Here is a 22,886-nt window from a genome sequence, read left to right on the forward strand (position 1 = left end):
AAACAAAAACAAAAACAAAAAAAATCACCACAGGTACAGGAATATTTCATGCTCGCGGTTTTGTGAGCATCAGCTGAGGCTCCTTCGGTGTCCTCACGAGCTCAGACATGCTGCTGTTGTGAAACCGGAGTTTCACAACAGCAGCATGTAATATACTGTACATAAATAGAATAAGAAGCTTATAGAGGGATTATGCATCTATACCGTTAATAATAATAAGGTTAATTTAACAGATAGTGGTGAAAAAAGTATTCTGATTGTTTACTTATATGTAAAATAAGCAATGGCAGAATATATAATTTGACTCACAGTAATGAAGTATTATCACTAAAGTGGACTTAAAGTGTCAAAGTGTAAATTATTCATCATGCAGAATTCCAGACTTATTATATATATGATGCATTTAAACATGAGTGGCACTTTAATGTTGGCTGTGGTCCAGGCAAACTGTTTTATACACCACTAGGAACAAAGGATGATATTATAGTGAGTTGATCGTATGCTGTGAGTGTAAAATCTAATATTTTATATATATTTTATAATTTCTCTCGGAAAATGTTTTTGAAGCTGCTCTTTTTGGTTCGAGTTTCAATATTTCTGACTTTTCTCACACTGAGCGTGATTCCTTTCCCACAAACGACATGTTTAAGGTTTATTATTGTGCCAGAAAAAAGGATATTTACAAGTATAGTAACAAAATATCAGTGAACCATTTTCTAAATGACGTTTAATTTAAACAATAGCAATCAAAAAGAACCTAGTTTAAAATCAAATGTACATTTCTGAGGCCTGCTGGACATTAGTTCGCCACTGCTAACATTATAACTGGGGGTTTTAATGGATGTTGTGGGCTGAGTAAATATTAAAAATAGGCCAACAGTGAGGAGAGTAAATGAATATACAGAGCATACGATCGATGTGTAAAGTGGTGTGCGTTTGTAGGACACAAGAACTCACCAGTGAGTCATTTAGAGGCGTCGGTGGATCCAATTCAATCTGGGTTTCCTCTAAATTCCGAGGAGAAACTTTTCATGGAGGAAACGTAGTAGATTGACTGTCCTGTGAAAGAACAATCAACTTTGGATTCCAACAGCATCTCTTTTACGGAGTGTAAATGAAATACATGATTCCACGGTGTTACAAGGAATGCTCTAGTTGTCGGACGAAAAGGTCGATGAGTTATCGATCCATCAATAATTTCCCAAAACTCTGACTAATAACCAATTTAGTGTTTACCAGGAAACCCCCTTACAGGAGGCCCAGTGTAACCTAGAGTGACCTGCTTAACCAAAGGTTTGTGGCAATGATAAAACACATGCAGTGCTGGAACAGCTCAGCTACTGTCAGAATGAAACAAACAGCACATAATCTACGTGGATTGGCCTAAACAGCGCAGTCAGGCATCCAGTCACACTACTGAGAAAAATTTGCACAACAATCAGGTCTCAAGTGAACAATTTAAATAGTTGTTTTATTTTATTATTAATAATGATTTTTCCATTCGCAGCACTGCTTTGATCTCATTTTCGTGAAACGCATGATGTATACAGCTATTAGCCTTCTGTGGACAAGAGGACATCAGTGTGTCTCACACACACACACACCTCACAGACCTCCCCTACACACGCGCACGCGCACACGCACGCACACACACACACACACACACACACACGGTTCCTTCTTTAGCACTTTTTGATGTTTCTGAGGAACACAATAGCTAGAAAAAGACAAAAAGAGATAAAAGCAGGTTGATTAATGTTGATCAGAGACTTGTGGGCCAGTAAGACCAGAGGGACAAAAGTCTTCAGTTATCCTTTCGTGATCTGTGGCCCGTCCGCTGTGTGACAATCCTCACATAATCGTGCCCTTCACTGTGCCCTTAGAGGTGACTTGGATCTTTGATCACAAATCATTTTTCATGAGGCGTTCTGCTCATCGCGACTGATCTCAGTATGAGCTGGGACGTGAGACACCTGCAAGGTTTTCTCACAAAATTGTTCAATTTTGAGTTCAAACTGAATAGATGTACACATCAATATATACATCGATCGCCACTTAGGGACAAAGTTTACTACCTCGGGGGAATTTAAGTGGTTTATTCTGTCAAATAATAATGTAAATGAAGTTAATTGTATTTGTTTAACCAGCTTTTGAGGCAAAAATGTGAAACCGATTTGGTGAATTTAAAAGATTATGATATGCACAGGGCAACGGAAACATTTCAATATTAGAAGTTTTGTATCGAACTGGATGATGAAATGTATCAAGTAAGATTTAATTTGAACCGATACATTTCTATCTCTAATAGTTTAAGTTGAATAAATGAATTTAGATCATTTGTAGTCCAAGGACTGCATGATAACAAATTATATAGTTTGTGAATGTTAGTGGAGGTAGAGCGCCCCCCTCTGGTCAAACCTCCACACACCATGTCCCACAGAGCCTTCACTCCCTGCAGGCCTTCGGCTGCTCCATGCAGTGACCCACAGTATCTGGGAAATGGCATACAGGCTCCTGGTCAACATTTACAGCCAGTCTAATCCAGAAAGGGTAGATCCCCGACTGGTTCCTTGTGCCAAAGGAAAAAAAAAAAAAACTCCCAACAATACAAAACAAACAAACAAAAAAATGTGATTGTCTCTCACTCATGCATGAATCCCTTTTTTTTATACCAAAGCCACAAAGCTGTTATTTCACAGGAAAAAAACAAGCGCAAACAGAAACACACACGCATATAGCAGTTAAAGAATCAAAGTATAATCAACAGTTCCTCAAAAATAATAATTTAAACTCATAAAAAAATTGTTGAAAATTGGAAACATCTTATTCAGCGTTCTTCTACGAGGCTGCTTAGTCACGCGCCCCATCAGTGTGGTCGGGGTCGACGAGCGTCACCCTCGGTCAGAAGCATCATAACAGCCAAACTGTGTGTTCCCTTAGATACGTGAATCACGCGTTTACAAAATCATCATCATCATTGGTCGTTCGTTTGCTTCTCAGACATTCATGAGAACATTTCACACTCATCATTAAAGAACAAATACATGTGTGTGTGTGTGTGTGAGAGAGAGAGAGAGAGAGAGAGAGAGAGAGAGAGAGAGAGAGAGAGAGAGATGGACTCTTTGAACTAAGTCTACAGAGGAAGCAGGGGATGAATGTCAATTTCTGTCAAATGGCTTTGTTGGTCTTTTTCCCCCCAAATCAGGGGAATGATGAGTGACTGCAGTTATCAAGGTCAACTGTGTCAGTCAGTGCAAACACAAACTAAAGAAAAGACGTATTTACGAAAAAGTACATTGAGAATCAGACTGCAGGAATCAAAGCAGCCGAAGCATTTCCACAATAAAACATATTAAGAATTAAAGCCAATCGTAAAAAGTTGGTAACAACTTTGCCTCGCTTTGCTGTCGGAGACCGTAGGATGTCGTCAGTTGCAAAGGTAAGAAATTTTAGAGTTGGCAAACTACACGCAACGTACATTTGGGAAAAGATACTTGAACACGATGTATAGGTCTTAGGTTGAGAAACTTCCTGAACAATCCCAAAAGTTGAAAAGTCAAAAGAACAAGGTTGAACTTTTGAAGAAGTCAAATTTGGAAATATTGCAAATTCATTCAACTACGTTTTTTGTTTTTTTTAACCATTGTCTGAATCAACATGAGCACAAAAGCAAGATGAAGTAGACGTGGCAGAGGATGAGGCTTGGTACCAGGTACAGACTCTGCAGTCGAGGGGATGGAGGAGCGCAGTCAGAAGGAGAGGAGGGGGGTTGGCAGAAATACGATAAAGGCCTAAAGCAAATGGTAACTTGAGAGAATGATATCTTCGAGACGACCAGTGTTACAGCGCGGGCCGAGAGGTCGGAGGCAAAGGAAGTAAGTGCAGCCTCTTGCCCAGTAAGACATCCATGCGAACCCGTCCTGCACTTGGCCGGATGAAGGGGTCAGTTCACTGGGCTGCCCTCTGTTTCTTAGGAACTTTTATTCACAGGAAAAATCTGAGCTCACAATATATGGGCCATCTTTTGCAAAGGCCAGTGAACTAAGAAATGAGAATATGGAAGATAGAAGCTCAGTGAGAAGAGTGGTGGGAACGATGTGAGACACTGTGTGTGGGCCAGGGCCTGTGAATCTGGGAGGTGAACTCACAGTAAGGCACAGTGCTCTGCCTGTTGTTGTTGTTGATGATGCTCATTCATGCTGCTACAACCTCCGATGACAGCTACTTAAAACAAGAGACAAGACGACCAATGACAAAGCACATTTCCTTCTTCTTCTTCTTCTTCTCATATGCGTTTACAGTGTCCCCTCCTCCCCGTAATTTTTGAATCTTTGGATCGCTCGGCTCTCCTGAATCTGGCAGAACATCCCTCTTCAGCAACAGGAAAATACTTAAAAGACACAAACACGTCGCTGAGGCGATTCGGTGATTCTCTCTCTTCTTCAGTCAAGTCTTGGAAGAATATTCAAAATTTTAACGACAAAACCTGCACAATACAGCCACGCGATCGTCTGGCACGTCAGCTCAGGGAGCGAACAGCGCTGTGTTTGGAACTAGCCCCGTGTATTTAGCCCAGGGTTGAATCAGTCAGATCACTTTACTTCGTGTTGGAGCGGCTGATATAAGTTGGATACCGCACCTTCTTTTGTGACGCAAGGATTTGGATACACATTAAAAAACAGAAAAGAAGAAAAACCCCTGATACATTTGCACTACAACGAAAGAGAAACACTTTTACAACATAAATTACTAAAACTTTCAAATTTTTCTTAAATATGAAAAAACCCCACTACAACTTAAATATATTTGGTGTAATGCAGACATTTTTAAATGCAAATCTTTGTTTTATATCAGCTCTTGTGTGGTGCGGCTGATTATTGCACTGCTGGAGCCTGGAGCCCTATTGCACTTTAGTCAATCTTTCAGCTCCAACCACTGGACTAATTCAACCTCTGTAACCACAGGTCACATGCTAAAGGCTCTCCAAAATACTAACAAACGTTTTCCCTTGGAAAAAAAGAAAAGTTTGATAAAGGAAAGGTGCAGTTGTCACAGGTTTGTCACTGCTGGCTAATTGTGCAGGTGAAGTCGACGGTCGAGGCTCCGGTCCTTCAAAAAACAATCTTGCTAAAATAGCGATCAGAGAGAGAGAGAGAGAGAAAGTTTAGGTCCTCATAGATCCAATCCGCCGTGCCGCCCATCGTATGCACTGAATCCATCATCCGTAAAGTTTGTGGTCATCTGTAGTTTCAAGTTCTTGCATTCAAGATGCCAGGCAGCCTGTACTCCTCACGACCCCCCCTCCACCCGTCTAGTGGTGTCCTCAAGCGTGACATCAGGTCTGGTGGACCGTGATGAACACGCTGTGGTTTGTTTGAGGGCCGTTGGTGTGCACTGCGATTATGTGGCTATGACGAGTGGTGTCACGTTACCAAACAGACCTGGTCACTGGGTCGGTGCTGAGGTAGCGAGAGGAGTTGCCGGGGAGATTTCAGGAAGGATTAATAAAATGGTGCTGTGTATGTGTGTGTGTGTGTGTGTGTGTGTAATGTGTGCACAGCGTGCATAAGTCTGTTTTTAGGGATCAAAGAGCTAAGTTGGTCTGGGTACTACAACGGGTGCGTGTGTAAATGTGTATGCAGATTTGAGAGTGTGTGGCTGTTACTGTATATGTATTTTTGGGGACAATGTTCTGCATTCATCTACCCTGCTCACAAAATATTCTCTTCCCTCTGTATATGTGTGTGTGTGTGTGTGTGTGTGTGTGTGTGTGCATTTGTAAATGGAGTGATCAGCCTAGTCATCACAATTTGTGTTTCCCCGACAGTATGGAGTTGTAAAACTCCTCATCCAGCTGCACATAGCGCCCCCTGCTGGAGTCCAGGAAGTAGAGTCTATCAGACACGGCGCTGGGGTCGAATCCTTCCCTACGCAACTCTGTCTTCTGAAACTTAAATGTTCCTGGGAAAGGGAGACACAAAGAAATGTGATGTTACAAACCACATTTAGAGTCAGGGGAGCACAGAAAAAATTCCACATTCAGTGAAACTCTCCACATGAATTGTTCTGTGCACATTTTCGCGGGGGAGAGGGCGTTAATGCCTGACTCAGATTCCTCTAAATCACATAATGAGAAAAACTATATTTATCTTTGCTTTTTATGTTTCCCCCCCTGAAAAATGGAAAGAACATAGTACCTGTCTTGTCGACTTCGGGAAGGAAGCGAAGGAATACAGGTCTGGCGTATGGAGGGAGCGTCTTCTCCATGTCCTTCACAAACTTCTCCAGGTCTGTGCTGTGAGACGGATCCGCGATGGCTGCCATTCCAGCCTTGCCCTCTGCTCCTGTGCACAAAGAAACAGCAAAGTTTGAGGATTAGATCTGAGGTTTCAGGTCAGGCAGAGGCTAGACGGTCAGTGGGACTGTATGTTTTTCATATGTTGTCTGCTGCGATCTAACTTGTGTATCCTCTGTTATTCACTGTGCTTATGTGACCAAACTAGTTGCCCTGTTTGAGGATTAATAAAGTTATCTAATCTAATCACAGTGGCATGTGTAATTTGTCTTTCCGGTCACTCAGTCTGCAGAGCCTCAAGTGCAGCTCAGCTTTAAATTTGGTGACATTTCTAAATGGTAGAATCCATTTAATGTCACAATAGGTCAAAAGAAAGCAAAGACACCACACGATATGGCTCTTGTTGATCCATTTGTGTCCACTCTCTGTATCTGTAATGTTTTTAAGAATCAATGATTTAGATTTGATTTGTTAATTTAATAAAATGTATATATATATATATTTTACAAAAATATTAAGACCCAGCTGAATAAAAAAACAGAAAGGCAGTGACAAAGATCCAAATGAAGCACATTTCAAGTATGAATGAGAAGATGACACAATGAGGAATGAAAAACAAAACATTTACACTCTGTTAGAAGATGTTACCTGGCACTTCCACCCCGTACACAACTACGTCTTTCATCTCGAGCAGCCGGCTGAGCGTTCCCTCCACCTCGGTTGTCGAGACGTTCTCTCCTTTCCAGCGGAAAGTGTCTCCTGTTCGGTCCTTGAAGTACATGTGGCCGTTCACATCCATAATCAGCACGTCACCTGGAGAGAGGGGAGATCGTATGAATATATTTTAATCAGCACAACCACATGTGTTTGTGTGTGTGTTTGTGTGAGACTAACCAGAGAGATAGGCACTGTCTCCCTTCTTGAAGACACTGTGAGCAATCTTTTTGCTGGTTGCCGATTGGTTGACATAACCATCAAACCTCCGAAGAGGGTCATTCTGAATGATCCTGCCTACAAGCTGACCGGGCTCTCCTAGAGAGACAAAGAGAAAAGTGTGAATGATCAGAGGGAATTATGAATGTATAAAATGCATCACATACATTAATACAAACACAATGCTATAATTCTTTTTTAAACATTGGGTGGTTTTTGACAGATTAACACCACCTCTTTTTTAAAGTTTACCACGTATAAAGCTGACATACAGTTTAATATGTGTATAGAGTCATACAGTAAACGTACCAGGTTTACAGGGAATGCAGACGCCGTCAGGTCCCCGGATGAGTTCCATGCTCTCTTCATCAACCCTCACCAGTCTGATGGGGTAGATGAAGGGTAAAATCTGACTGTTGAAGCCACACGCTCCAACCTAGAGGACAGACAGAAAATGTTAACAAAGCCTTCAGTGTGGTGAAGAAGACGAGAGGCACTAACCAGACAAAAACCTGCAGTGCTGCATGTTTGTGTCAATGAGAAGCTACCAAAACTAAGAAAACAACGCAATAATAGAACGAAAAAGTCCTTCACATTTTAGAGCACAATTGAAAAGAAAAGCCTTTAAAAGCACTGAAGTTCTCTCAGGGGGAGAGGACGTCACTTCACTGGGTGGTGGTTGTCTATAGATTATAGATAATGACTCTGTTCAGAGCATCATGACCACTTGTGCGTGCAGGACACACATTCATACCTTGTTATCGAAGTTGCCCAGGCTGCAATTGCACTCTGTCGCTCCATAGAACTCGGCAATCTGTGGGATATTGAAGCGGTTCATGAATTCCTCCCATATTGACTGGCGGAGGCCGTTGCCCAGGGCCATGCGCACCCGATGTTGCTGCTCCGTGTCCCGGACGGGCTGGTTCAGCAGGTATCGGCAGATCTCGCCAATGTACTGCACAATCTGGAGGATGGTGGTTAAAAAACAGAAAAACAATAGTAGTTTAGTTATGAGACATATGAGAGATATGAATACACAAATGACAGATTTAATACCAAGCTTGCAAACAATGAAAAAGGGATCCATAGAGCTCAGCTGGGGGATAACATTAAATCTTGAGATGACTTTTACAGGAGGTGACAGGAAATAAGTCTTCAGCAACACCGCGAGGCTGCAGTGTGCTACTCAATAACTACAGTAGATATGTGGCAGGGGCTTGTGATTTACACTTTGCTTACAGTGCAGTTGTATTTGACACAGTCGTCCCAGAAACGCGAGGCGGAGAACTTCTTTCTGATGACTACAGTCATCCCATGTATTATACACTGGCCCACTCCCACAATGTTTCCTGTGGACATAGACATATGAGCTGTCAGGGTCGTAGAGAACCAGTCAGAACAAGGAAATGTACAAAAACATACTGTATAATTTAACGAAACAACGTTTTCAGTAAAAATATTAACACATTTTTTAAAATTAAAATATTATACATGGTCACTCTTTGTAAAACAATGTGTATGCACCGCTCTTCAAGTTTTTCTAAAGTTAGGAAATTTACACACCAAGTGCAAATGTAGTTCTTGACATGAGGGAAAAACTGCATGTAAAGGCAATAAAATGACAATCAAATCTTTGTTGATTAGTGCAGTTTAGTTGGAATTTTTTCCCTCCGGAGGGAACTTAGGGAAGAAATAAAGTAAGTTGCCCCTTGATACTGGCTTGTGAGAGATGTAATTTGGTTTGCTGAGATTTTTTTTCTGTATGACATAAAATTGAACTAACTAGCAAGTTTACAAACTCATCGCCTAATTTGGAGCAAAAAATTTACAGGTTTGAAAACGGCCTTACTCTAAACGATGAACACACACAGTTATGACTTTACCTGCAGAGTGGTAGAGTGGAAGGCAATCATACAGCACATCGGCTGGTGTCATCCTAAAGCCATAATACACCAAAGCTGCCATGCGGTAGTACCTGAAAATCAGGGTGGGGTTAGGTAGGGAGAGAAAAGAAAGTCAAAATAAGTTTCAAAAAAATAAAAACCAACATGTTCCATGTTATTTCTTTTCAATTCTCCTCTACTTGTATTTGTACTATACATGAAAGCTGCGAGGATCAGCAAAGAGAGCAGCTGCGGTTCCTGCGTGTCTGTTATAGTTAGCTGCATGACTCCTTCCTACCTGCTGTGCACAACAATGGCAGCTTTAGGCATCCCAGTGGTTCCTGATGTGTAGATGTAGAAGAGGCGATCTGAAACAGAGAGCGCAGCGAGAGTGAGAAAACATCAACAACTAAACACACTACCACTGGTTTTAGTGTACGCACGAGTGTGTCAAAATGAACCCTCTGGCAGATGTAATTGACAGTTTCAATTGATGATTTTCAAATAAACATTTAGTTAAATGCAAACTTCTGGTTGGTTGTGATTGACCCTTAATTACAGTACTAAAGGACCAGGGCCGAATAAAGCAGGATCCCATTTTTAAAGTTTGTGAACATTTTGATACTGAGAAATTTTTATATATATAAAGAAAAAGTGTTCTAGTGGTAGGGGCAGAAAATCAATATTCATAGAGAGAATCATGCTTTCAGATTCATAAAATTCCTCCCTTCATGAAATTGAGAGATCACAATGGACCACTTGTGTTTGGATTTCACTTTCCTGCTCACAGCTGATCTTATCTGTAACAACAACCACTGTTAAGCAGCAGTACTTCACACCACATACTGTAAGTGTAAACATGCACACACACTCTCTAATCACATCTGAATGTGACCTTACTGTTCAAAGCCTGATGCATTTGGTTTGCAATCTGTCCAGATTGCCAGAGAAAGGTTTTTTGCCAAGCATGAACACGACCAAAGGTCACAGGTTTTATTGCTGCACCTGCCATGTGGCGGTGAAGTGTCCAATAGCAACTGTGAAATAGGACATGATTAACTGATTAGCTCTGTGGAGAAGATGAATATATGAAATTCTCACCAATGTTGATAACAAACCCAATTTTTAAAAAACTTTATATCCACCAAACCTTTGTGAACAAATGGTCTAAAAGAAATGGAGGATCTTGTTGTTGTAAAGATTTTAAGGGAATTTGAAGCCAATTTGTGATTTATGGCTTCATTCTCCCTTTGATCAATGTACTGTAGATGGGTTGCCTTACAAACAAGCAACCCATATAATCTCTTGTGACGCATCATCAGAAATTCCATATGACAGTAAGAAGAATGGAATAATTTCTCTATTTAGCCTGTGGCCATGATCATATGATTAATTACACAAATGTTTTACTTGATGGAAAAATAGCGAATCGGACATTTTCTGTGTTTAATTGTAGTCATAAATATCATAAACAGATATTTTTCTATGGGATTTAGTGTCACTGCAAGGCCTTAAAAGTTTTACTAATCATTTGTCAACTGCTCTGTCTGCCAGACCACCAGTGAAAGCAAACAAATGACTTTTGAAACTGCAGTGTTGCTTTGGTTAGAGCATGTGCTGACAATTTGACATTTTATTTCTGGTGACTAGAACGCCTAAAAATTCATCCCAAAAGCATCTGTAAAACATCTTGAAAACTCTGATCCTGATTGGTTGTGGGAGATTTGATGGACGGAGCGTTTCTCACCTGTGAAGCAGCATGTGGGCCGGCTGGGCAGGTGAGAGGGGGCGTCATCCAGGAGGGGCTCGAGGCACTCTGTTCCCTGTGGGACTCGTTTGGGGTCCCAGTCTCCCGAGCAGAACATCTGCACTGTCTTCCCCATCAAACTGTGGACCTCGGAAACAGCTAGGAGGGGTGGACAAAAACATTAAGCAAATTAGATTATTTCCCATTTCCCAAATGCAAGAGGACTACATGTGGTGCAACATTTAAGCACCAGAGCAGACAAGGAACTAAGAAGACAATGACTTGGGGTAGAGGGAGAGAGAACAGAGAAACACATTCTTGTCTAGTGTGACAGAAGAAAAGGGGTGAGCATGTATCAAAATACAAGGATGAGAGAAGCAGGAAGACAAGGGGGAACAACAAACTAAAACTGCTCTCATATTTTCCACTGAAAAAAACAGAGAGTATCCCAATTTAAAATTCTTATGCTGGCTCGGTACTAATTCTACTGGGCCTGCTCAAAAGCCAAGAGGCTGCGTTTCTAATTACTTAAATGTATAAAGCACATGACAGGTTCAAGATCTAGGATAGACTCTGAATCCATAGTGCTGTGTCAGCGCTGGAGAAAGGTCTGGCTGTAACCATTTTCATTCTGCTATTGGGGAAAAAAAACACTCTGGCTTGTTTGTATATCCTTAACCAATCACAGTTATCTCGGGCGGCATTAAACCCAGATTGCTGGCTCAGAGGTTGTCGTTGCTTCCCGTGGTCAAGGGGATTTTGAAAATCGCGACAGGCAGGAAGTGGAAAGGGAGGAGAATGTCACCTGAATTAAATGCCTAATCGCAGTGGGCCACTGAGTGTTGACTGATCTCCAGAGCTATATCTTTAAAGCTGTTGAGATTAGAGCTTTTCAGATTGGGCAAGGATCCAACAGAGGGTCATCTAGAGATTGAAATGGATCCTTAATTTACGTTTGACCTTTCTACTGAGCTGCTGCAGTTCTATATCACTGGTGCCTCCAAAGTCCAAGCAATATAAGACACATTTAACTAAATAATTTAGGTTAGTAGATTGGATATTGTAACAGGAAATGAGTTCTTCTTGCGACTTAAAAAACCAAACACACAAATGTGATCATGCAACAGTTGAATACTTAATATAAATTGATGATTACACATTGGACAGTTGCATGGCAACTAATTTGTTGATTGTGTCAATATTAATTTAATATTAGATTAGTCAATATCACAGATATTGGTTCAAGTTCATTATAAAGTGAGAGGTACTGTAATTATCATTCATTAACAATGTTGATGTAACAAATAATATTGCTTATTTATAAAAAAAAACAATTTGTGGATCAGCAGGACTTCACAGTAGTATGGTTTTGTTCTAACTTTCAATCTAAAAAATGTTTTGAAAATCATTAGTTATTACTACATAATCCGTTAAGAGTAATGCACTATACATATCTGTCCACATTTAAGTGCTGTGGGTCCACCCATCCTTCCTTATATACCTCTTATCTACTCCAGTTTATCATTTATCAGTCAATCTTGCTTGCTCAGACTTTGAACACTTGCAGATTGATGATGGCGACATTTCTCCACTTCCCCCTTCGTTACTTCTTCCCTTACTTTCATCAATCAGCCACACCACCCATCAATCTTTTACGACCTCGCTCCTTGCACCACTCAACTCTCTCTCTCGTCACAGCTGAAGCAGAACAACACTCATCAGCTCGAGGCAACGTCGTACGGATTGTAAAGGCCCTCTGAGACAAACTTCAGATTTCTGGCTATTAACTTCATTATGTCACTACCATAACAAACAAAATCTGTCTCAGGTACTTCAGAGGCTTCTCTAATCTATAACTCTGCCAAACCCCCCTCCTCCATTCTCCCCTGCTCTCACCATCAGTCAGCTCTGAGCCAAACACAACAGCCTTGGCATTGGAGATGGTGACACAGTGGACCAAGGCCTCCAGTCTCAAATTGAAGTTGATAAGAGCCGCCTCTACCCCGATCTTGGCCATGCCCAGCCAGAGGCCCACATACTGGGACCTGTTCTCCATGAAAATGGCCACCACATCACCCTCCTGAAGAAAGAAAAAACAAAAACAGGGAGTAGTCAAGCTGACTGCTAGAAACTGACTGAAGGACATTGAGTAAGTAAATTTAGTTCCCCGTCATTTTTTAGGGAACATGTTGTTTCATAGTCCGACCTTGAAACCCCTTTCTAGCAGCAGGTTGGCCACTCTGTTAGAGTACTCGTCCAACTGGTGGAAGGTCCACCGCTCCCCTGTCCCTTCGAAGATGAGTGCCGTTTTGTCCCCGTGGCGGCGAACTGTCTCAGCAAAGATCTTGGGAATCGTGTTTTTCTCTTTGAGGTGGCGTCTGACATTCATCTTCACCTGCAATAACACACCTGCCGCACTGAAGAACAAGAGATAATTAATGTTACAAGAGAATTTAACAATAACTGAACAATATCTCACTATCTTTCCAAAAAACAATTGGACTTTAATTGTAAAAGCAAATATAACTCAACCAAATTATCATTGTCAAAACACGTGAATTTGGTTGCTCTTGAACTCTTGTGTTTCTGTTCGGCAGCAAAACAGACAATATTTTAAAATGTTTAACCAGGCAACAATAACATAACTTTGGCAAAAATACGAAGCCAATTGAATGTTTGCGGTAATTTTTTTTATCAGGTGGGTTTTGGAGTTTGTTTTCACTCTGTAGTGTAAGCAGAAATATGAAGATGTGCATAATGTGTAGCAATGTTATTCGTTTGAAGCTCATCTACATCAATAGTTGGCCAAATAATGATATTTATCTTGTATTCATACTGTGCAAAATGCAGCAATTTTCACAAGGCATAAAAGGTTATGACAGATGGCTGGGTGCGTCCGCGGGGCAATAAACGGAAACATCTTACGCAATAGATTTATGGTACAATGGTTCAGGTAAAGGGTATTCTACTGAGCACTGTTACTTCACGGCAACACTGTAATGGTGATCATATTTGTAATCATTAATTCGGTGATTAGTTTCATGTTGATCAAGATTATTATCACAATTTATGGTTGCACAGTTGTTTCATTCATTTCCTATATACATTGGACCACAGTAAAGCTGTTTGGGGCCGTTTCTAATGCAACAGATGAGCTGCATGGTGGGCTAACTGAAAACTTAAGTTAATTAATGTTATTCAGTTACTTTTTAATCAAGTTAGCTAAGTGGATTTAGATTGACCCATAATTGATATGAGAAAAATGATTTGTGATTTATGGGTTCTTTATCCATGGTCATGAGTAGAGTATACTACTGAAATCCACTAACAAGAAAAATAAATCTTAATCAATTCTAGGAAGAACAGATGCTTTAGACCAACCCAGGGACAGAACTGTGTATACTGGGGGTTGGTTCAGTCTACAAAGGCATTTCGATGTGAACCTTGGTGCTTCTAACACTGTAACTGTCAAAGCCATGTCACCGCGTATTACACAATAAGAATTTATGAGTCACAGAGGAAACCGCATGCTTTGACACAGTCACATATCATGACTTTTTAAACCTTGAGTCTTCAGACATTGTTAATACATAGACAAAAAATCACAACATTATCAGAACTATACCTATATAGTTTGAGGTGTTTGTAGCCTGGCAGGTACACTCAACTTGGGAGGCTGAACATAACAATTGGTCTTGAAAAGATAAAAAATGAGTTATGGTATACTCTTATTATATGACAATCCAGAAAAAATGTCTTTAAAACACAGCATTTGAGGCTGTGATGTTTATCTCTCTAACGAATAAGAGAGCATAGGAATTTTTTTGTATGTCATGGGTCATAGAGAAATGCAAATCACTACTGGTTAAGTCACTTTGGCTTATTTCTCATGGAGAGGTCATAAATAAAAACAAAATCTTTTACAATTTCCTGTTTAAGCATAACTGGAGCTATGGAGGAAAAAAGGAAGTTAATCAGAAACCAATTACCATGGCAACCCCCACCTGTAAACACAACCCCCAACTGTAAACACTGGCTTAAGGTAAGAGAGTGAGTTTTAGTCCTTCCTGATCCTCTCTATTGTTATTTGTCTGAAATACTTGAGGGTCCCCGCCATGTCATTCTTTTTAAACGTGCGCGACAGGAATATGCAGCTGGTTACTAACAACGGCTTATTAAACTAGACCTGTTGAGCGAGAGTCGCAGGTCCCGCCAAGTGGGTTCACCAGAGCTGCTATCGAAGATGAAAGTCAACATTTTTGCAGAGTTTGAGATGTGAAAACTCTTCACCTGCACATGTTCCTCCTATGGACAAACGTGTTATCACTGGAACAAGCTAAATCACACGAAAGCATCATTGCACTGAACTGACAATACTGTCTATGAGTCAATATCATTGTCATCACATATCATTCTGATTTACAGCCCTGCCCTTCGTAAAATTATGTATTTGCAAGTGGTCTTAGCAAAGGCTTGCAGCCATGTTTGGTTTTCCAAATAGAAAATGTGGTATGATTCCCATGATTCGATTCTCTGACTTTTCTTAGGTTTGATTATTCATCATTAACACACAATGCTCAGCAAAACCATGCTTACTGTAAGTCTCTGCCAATTGTTCTGGCAAAAATCTGCAGGAAGGCCCATCCTCCGCTTCCCAGGTAGAAGATCAGGATGGCTGGGAGAACCTGGTACCAAGGCAAGCCCACCAGCAGCCTCAACACAAACAGCAGGGCTGTGCAACACGCTAGACGCATCATCCTGAAAGAATGCACACATAAATAGATAGAGTTAACGACCAGTAGCCTGTACGAAGAAGCAAGTCATAACCAGGACATCTTTTCGTTACCTGGCTTCACATGATAAACATTAAAAGTAATGTCAGATGTTTATTCTGCAACAGGAGAGAGACGTGGTAAATGTAAGATGAGGTCAATCTGACTCAAGTGTTCATCTTTAATGAATAGGAAATATTGCGCAGTGTGTGGATAACTTTTCTGATAAATTACAGAGGATTTAGTTTTTATTTCCAATTCTGGAGCTGGAGATTTATCCTGATAAGAAGTGAACCGATTTCTCAGGACTGAAAACCCAGAGTGAAACTTGAAGTTACCTCGATAACTGAAAGTCCTTGCGTTGCAGTGCAGGCCACTGGATGAGAACCTTCACAGTTGGCATGAGCCCATTTCAGTCCAATGACTCAGCTCTAATGCACTGTAGATTTTTTTTGGTCAATGAGCAGTGTTTTATCCATGTGAAATAATGGAATAAAAATCAGTCTGATCAAATCTTTTATAAAATCTGTAAGTGGCCAAAATTGTGCAAAAAGAAACATTTTGTAACTAAACAACCATGCAAATAGCAGAGTAGTGCATCTTTTTAAATGTGCAGAGAAAAAAGAGAGAGTTTAATTTGCCCTTGCAGTGAGTAAAGCCCAAAGCCAAAGAGACCTCGGGGGAAACCCTAATTTAAAGTAAATAGACCTTTTGTGACAGCTGGAAAAAACGGGGGACACAGCTCCTATTGACACTGGTGTTCAGTGACACCTGAGAGTGAGGAAGATGATCACCTGAACCGGTTAAAGATAGGTTTACACTGCATGTTATATATTAATTAGGCTACATAGAAGAAACACTGAAGGTTTTTTTCTTTTCTTTTTGGATAATAACTAATTCACGACAGCACTGCGTGCGATCTGGAGGGAAGATGCTGACTTGGGTATTTATTGCTCTGCCTCCCTGCAAGAGGCTGTAATGGTGCTGATGGCTTCATCAGGCCAATTCAATAACTGTGCCGCTATTTTAACCGCCGCTCTCAGTGGATGATCAAATTACAATCCAGCGGATCGACGTGATATGATATGCCACACGTCAGGAGAAGAAGAAAAAAAAAAGTACAGTCAGCAGGCACAAGCCGCCTTACAGTTAAAAAAAAGAGAGAAAAAAAATCGCTTCATCATTCGCTGCTGCTAAACCCGGAAATTTGGAAGGCGCGCGTGAGCATCATATTGCGGTAGATAGTGGGGAAATCATAGCGAGGCTCAACCCACTGCTGGTGAGGCCGTGCACTTCGCTAACCACGCCATGTGCGCGCACACACACAGCGGCCTTCCGTGGTCGGACAATATGCACCGCGCTAACTAACCCGAGGTAGGTTGTCACAGCGAGAGGCGGCGCGCAGGATGCGCAGCGCCATGCGCGCATCGGCTTAGACGCGAGGAAGCGGATGGACAGTGTGACAACATCAGCAACCACCACCACCCCCCCACCACCACCCCCGTTCCAGGGTGAGGAGACATGCCGAATGTGCCGTCCACGTTCAGCATGAATTACCCGTCGTGGAGCCGAGGGCTGGCCGACAGGCAAGCGTGTCGAGCCACCTCTCAGGTCCCGTCAGTGGGTCGAGCGCCCACAAGGTTGACAAAGGACAAGAGAGTCGTTGCCGGACTCTCTCTCTCTCTCTCTCTCTCCCTACTGGCGAATCATAACCGGGACCCATGTGAATTTACACACTACGTGGTTGCTCAGGGCTGTGGCCGGCGGTCGTTGCTCACATACCTTACACTTGGCTCGCACCGTCACAGCATGTGCGGAGCGCAGAAGTCCCTGACGTGGAAGCTCGTTGTGCGCTATTCCACCTTGATCGGCTTACACGCGTTGGCCCGGTCGCCCCCTCCGCCTCTCGCCGCCGGTCGCCAGGCTTCACAGGCGGCTCACAGGAACGCACACAGGCACAGACGCACGCACCGGGATCCCCCCCCACCCCCCTCCTCCTCCTCCTCCCGTTGTTAATACCCTCACAGAGCCGCTGCTCCTGCTCCTCTCCTCCGGCGGATGGGGAGTCACACTCGCCTGCTGCTGCGCGTCGACTGTGACCCCGCGACCATCATCCCCGCACTGCCACGATCGCCGAAACCATCTCTGGGATCACTGGAGCCGATAACCTCGCCAGCAAGCGCAATTCAAATGACCTTATAATTTTCTTAGCTGCGCCCGCCCACCGCCGCCGACGTCCCATCAGTGTGTCAGGAATAAGCGCTGACGGACAGGCGCCGGGGCCAATGGGGGACTCTCCTTTCTTTACATGTCCCATCCGGCGGGGGCGGGGCTTGCGGCACTGGTGAGGAGGAAATGCGGAGCGGCCCTGGTTGCATGCTAGCCCCCCACAAGCTCGCAGGCAGCGGTCTCGCTCCAGCAGGGACTCCGAGGCCCTGATGCGGAACCGTGTGGCGTAAAAATAAGTCCGCCTCCCTACGTCCATGCATCCGGCACAACAGCCACAAGATGTGCTCTAGATACTCTTGTGTCAACAGAGGCGACCCAATGGATGGGGGAGGATGAGGGGTCATCAATAGCCAGGACTCTTACTATCGGGTACCACTGTGTGGACCAAGATCTACAGTAAATTTGTAAACCTGCTGGCACACGACATGAGCAGGATGTAGGCTGCTCTCTGGGTGGAAGCTGCTTGTTCAGATGAGAACCTGCACTATAGTTTTTGCACTCACAAGGTCGTCAACAACTAATTGCAAACGTAGAGCACAACATACACGACTGAAGGATGGTTGTGATGTGCCAAGCTCAAATTAACAGGGATACATTTTTTCCCTTGTAAGGCATTGATGAAGTGCTGTTCTCATAAAACACCAAGAACAAGAACACCAAACATTTGACACCTTGATCAGCCTTTATCATCGGGGGGTCATCTGCTATGAACACGTACCACACTGAACGATAAGCAGTGCAAAGCTCAGCATATGAAAATTGGACGACCTTTGGCCTGCAAATGACAGAATAAAGTGCACACATACTTTATCACCATACTGACTGTGACACAGTCAAAAAGCATCATCAGAGCAGCGCAGCTCCTCTGCCGCTATCAGGCCAAAAAGACACATTATCAGTGGTTCTCAGACAGATAAGGGCACACCCAGTATATTATGCCAATTTGTTTTGTGTTCCCCGTGCAGAACATATATTCTAAATTGCCTTCAAATTGAGTAGAATCGGGGACGTTTAAAAAAAGTTTGAAATAAAGGATGTGCTGTAGGTACCTGTAAATGAAACTGTAAATGAGTGTGGCAGTTGTCTAATATCCTTGTTGCTTTCAACAGGATTTTTGTCAGAAGCGAGTGACATTGACATGACCTCTCGTGACATGTTACCCCACTTATGTGTCGCAATGTGGGTGGATTTCAACAAACCAGCCAGTTACAAGTGGGACTCACAATATAAGCTAAGTTCATCTTTTTTTTTTTTTAATTACACTTTCACTTTGACAAAAGCATTTACTTCTACTCTGATGTTTAATTCCACAAAATCTAATGTTATAACCATAATGTATCTGTATCTCTTTTCAGATTCCATAGTGTGATTTGAGGTGACAATGATGCGAGGGGAAATTATTTATTTGGAACTTTAAGGTCGAACATTCCAGTCTGAGAAATAACTGCTATTCGTACAGCCATCATGCATGCACACCCGTATCCAAATCCCTTTAAGATAAGCTCAAATGTCAAAATGGGGGGGGGGGGTATAGTGGTGTTTTGTCCTACTTTCTGGAAAGCCTCAAAAAGGCTTCATCAACCCATCGCCATGGCCTGAAGACAAGTTACCAGATCATAACCCAACTGAACACCTATGGGACATTTTGGAATAATGTGTTGAGCTATACACCAACTTCAAAACATCAAATTAGGGAATATCTTCGGGTAGAGAATGTTTTCCTCCCTCCAGCAGAGTTCAGAGACTTGGGGAAATTGCTAACAAGGAAGCAAATAAGGTATTGTGGATGCTTAAGGTGGAAGAAACATCTTACCAAGATACGTCATGTTGGTTTTTATATTAATATCACACCCAATATGGTGTAGAAAGGTCATATTATATAAACATTTGTTTTTTGTCACAGTCCAAAGTAGGTCGGCCTGTTCAACTAATCCATTCTCCTATGAAAAAGTTTTGCTTGTTGCTCCCCTTGGTGTCAGAAAGCATTCTCACCACTGTATTTTCATTCCTTTTTTTCCTTTTCAGTCATCCAGTTCCAGACCAAAGTGGCTGTAGAGATCACGTGTGGTCGTCCCCCTCAGAGCAGCTGCAAGACACAGCAAAGTGGGGGTTAGACCCTTTCAGCACATTACATGTTTCTTTCTCTTGTCTTCTTTTCAAACAGTCCTCAAAACACTGAACAGACCAAGGCCATATCATGGCACTGAACAACTGATTCCCTCAACATAAGGCCTGAACTGTGAGAATTTTCCCCTAAAAATAAAACAGAGCTCTTATATTAGCCCATCACTATGGTCAGTTTTCCCCTCAAGCTAGATCTCTGCTAGAACCAAGCTATGCTGAGTTGTGCTGAGCTGACAGCAATACAAAGACCAGCTTGTCTTCCGACATACCTTGTACATATACTGTGCCTATGTGCAAGGTTTTGAATTGTTTGAAAGTTTCCTTTCAGAATTGTAATAATCCAGCATGTTTGCATGCACTGACAATTCAAGATATATCAGTTTGGAAAGTGCTGTTTCACAAACCTTCAACCAAAGCCAAGATAAGAAAATGAAACTTATTCTGTAAATTTAAAATGTTTGTACCACCATACACACAAAATTGCACTTTTCATCACCCACTGTTGTTAAATTAAATCTAAATGTTTCTTTTTCATTTCATGCATAAGATCAGTTGTAGTCATAAACAAACCTTAAAGGCAAACTTGTGGGTAAAACTCCTAGCTTATATAAAAAGCCCTAATCTTCTAAAGGGTGGAACAATTTACCTTATTTAAAAGCAAAAAAAAGGGACAGTTCTAAGTGATAATGACCTTAACCCTGACTGACAGACAGACAGACGGACACGGCGAAAGACAAAGGAACAGTTGTCTTTAGAGGGTACTGCAGGGCATCTCCACTTGTCTCCTGCCCACTGATCTCCTCCCTCTTAGCAGAACAGCATACAGTACAACAGCAACTCAGTGTTTAAGTGAAGACTCTTTGTGAAAGTGTGTGTGTCTGTGTGAGCTAGAGAGAGAGAGAGAGAGAGAGAGAGAGAGAGAGAGAGAGAGAGAGAGAGAGAGAGAAAAAGCGAGGATGATAGCATGTGTTTGCATTTAACCGTGTCTACGCATTAGTGTTTGCATGTGTCTGCATGACGGACAGAGATTGTAATTGTGTGTGTGCGTGTTTGTGTGCGCGCGTGTAAAAGATGAGAAAGAGTGTCATTGTGTCAGAGGGGAAACGCCATCTCCATTCACTAAGAGGTCATTATCATTGCGACTCTCGTCTGTACTGGGAGATATAATTTAAAGAGACAGCTTTTGACTCACAATACAGTTATAAAATAATAGCTAATATTGATATCTCACTATCTATGCTGTTTCTGTGTACATCTTTTTACATAGAATCAAAGGGGGACACACAAGAACCTAAAAGTGAAAGTAGGTGAAAAGTCATGTTTGTTATGAACCATGCACATACCGTAATGTGACTTGTCTGTGATTCACACACATCTTTCCCAACAGTGTGAAAGGTGCAAACATCTCAAGATTTCCTCAAGGCCATGCAGTTGCAACACATGCGCACGAATAGACTTGAAAGACACACATGACACTCAAACACTCATTCATGCATTGCAACCTATTTGCTCATGCCGGTTTACAGCAAATGTAAATTCATCACCAATCGGACAGACTCACGCAGTACAATGCGGTGTCAGAATTTATGGCAAAAGTTGTGAGGAGAAGGTGCAATGCCCACACGATGTTTCATCTCACTGAGAAACTTAAGTAATGGGACAGCAGTGATGATTCACGTTTAAGTGATATCCAAATGCCCCCAAAATTCCTATTCATGTCGTGTCAAATGATGTTCGAGAAAAGTGCTGATAAATATTAACCAATATGTCACAATTTCAGTTAGCTGGTAATTTAACCTGGATAAGGTGGGACCTAAGTATGACCCAGCTGGCAAAAATAAGAGACACTAAAACCATTTATATTTAAAGTGTTGTATATACAGGCAGGCCAATGAAATAGCGATCAATTACTGTCTACCGCTCTGTTGCCATCTAGTGACTGTCTGTAGAGCACCTTCAAATCAGTGTTTCTCAGTGTCTCATATGCAATAGCTGCAATATCTAAATAAGTAAACAGTTCATCAAAATGTTTCCTCTGATTATAGTGGTTTTAAACACCCACAGATCGTAACTGTAATATTTTGATATTACCCAAATCCCACACTATATTAGACAGAGATATTACAAGAATCACTGCCCAGAATCTGTAGTTGAAATGCGTAATCATAGCCTTGTAAATTCTGCAAGACTAGGCCTCTAAATTAAGCTACAAACAGGTGAATAGGAGAGATATCTTGTCTACTGTATATGAGCAATTATCATACCAATACGGCCCAGGAGTGATTGTCCAATGTCTTTGATGTCATTGTATTCATGCAGCATATCAATATGATGCTCCAGTTCTTCCACTCTGCATCCCCTGGAGAAACACACAGAAACACACACAAAACTTGTCTTACACAAAAGCAAACCTATGCAGTTGCTCATATAGAGGCAAACAGACAAAAATATCAACATCTCAAATAAGAGGCAAACCGGATTATTACTGACAAAACTATGTGCAGAATAGAAGATTTGTATTATGTAGGTAGTTCTGGGTATTATATGTGAGGATCACCACTGTTCCATGTTCCCTAATCCTAAACTGAATTATGAACAGTCAATGCTACGTCCTTTAACTCGACACTATTCAAATTGGACTTCAAAAACAGAAATACAGCAAGACAAACAAACACACACACACACACACAGCTGTACTCACTCGGCCTCCAGCTGTGCAATCTCTGTGTCCAGCTGCTCTCTTCTCCTCTCCAGCTCTGCCACCTCCTGTGCAGGACTAACTTTAGCACCGTCAGTTACTTGAACCTGTGAGGTGCAAAACAGGCAACCATGATAGTGGAATGCACATGCACTAAATATAGGATATGTGTGCCCGCGTACGTGTGTGTGTGTGTGTGTGTGTG

At 41.9% G+C, this 22,886-nt stretch overlaps 1 protein-coding gene and 1 long non-coding RNA gene across 4 annotated transcripts; one reads left to right on the plus strand and one right to left on the minus strand.

The window, feature by feature from the left end:
* Nucleotides 1-1,445: 1,445 nt before the first annotated feature.
* On the minus strand, nt 1,446-22,342 carry slc27a4 (solute carrier family 27 member 4). Of its 3 annotated transcripts, XM_035607495.2 has the most exons (15): nt 22,248-22,342; nt 19,852-19,945; nt 15,455-15,616; nt 13,065-13,275; nt 12,755-12,938; nt 10,859-11,017; nt 9,410-9,479; nt 9,112-9,203; nt 8,468-8,577; nt 7,983-8,192; nt 7,538-7,664; nt 7,190-7,327; nt 6,944-7,108; nt 6,198-6,344; nt 1,446-5,961 (listed from the first exon to the last, which is right to left on the minus strand). In XM_035607495.2, exons 2-15 carry the CDS (start codon nt 19,863-19,865, stop codon nt 5,804-5,806), a joined length of 1,947 nt encoding a protein of 648 aa, XP_035463388.2. In that variant the 5' UTR covers nt 19,866-19,945; nt 22,248-22,342; the 3' UTR covers nt 1,446-5,803. The 3 variants fall into 3 exon arrangements, with proteins under 3 accessions (XP_035463388.2, XP_035463389.1, XP_035463387.1); XM_035607496.2 differs by lacking the exons at nt 19,852-19,945; nt 22,248-22,342 and adding an exon at nt 17,413-17,837; XM_035607494.2 differs by lacking the exons at nt 19,852-19,945; nt 22,248-22,342 and adding an exon at nt 17,707-17,825.
* On the plus strand, nt 14,864-20,517 carry LOC118284634. Its single transcript, XR_004784909.2, has 2 exons — nt 14,864-14,900; nt 18,969-20,517. It is a non-coding gene; the product is annotated as an uncharacterized LOC118284634 (long non-coding RNA).
* Nucleotides 22,343-22,886: the final 544 nt, after the last annotated feature.

Source organism: Scophthalmus maximus, chromosome 20 (genome assembly GCF_022379125.1).
Source record: "Scophthalmus maximus strain ysfricsl-2021 chromosome 20, ASM2237912v1, whole genome shotgun sequence".
Classification (NCBI taxonomy): Eukaryota; Metazoa; Chordata; class Actinopteri; order Pleuronectiformes; family Scophthalmidae; genus Scophthalmus; species Scophthalmus maximus.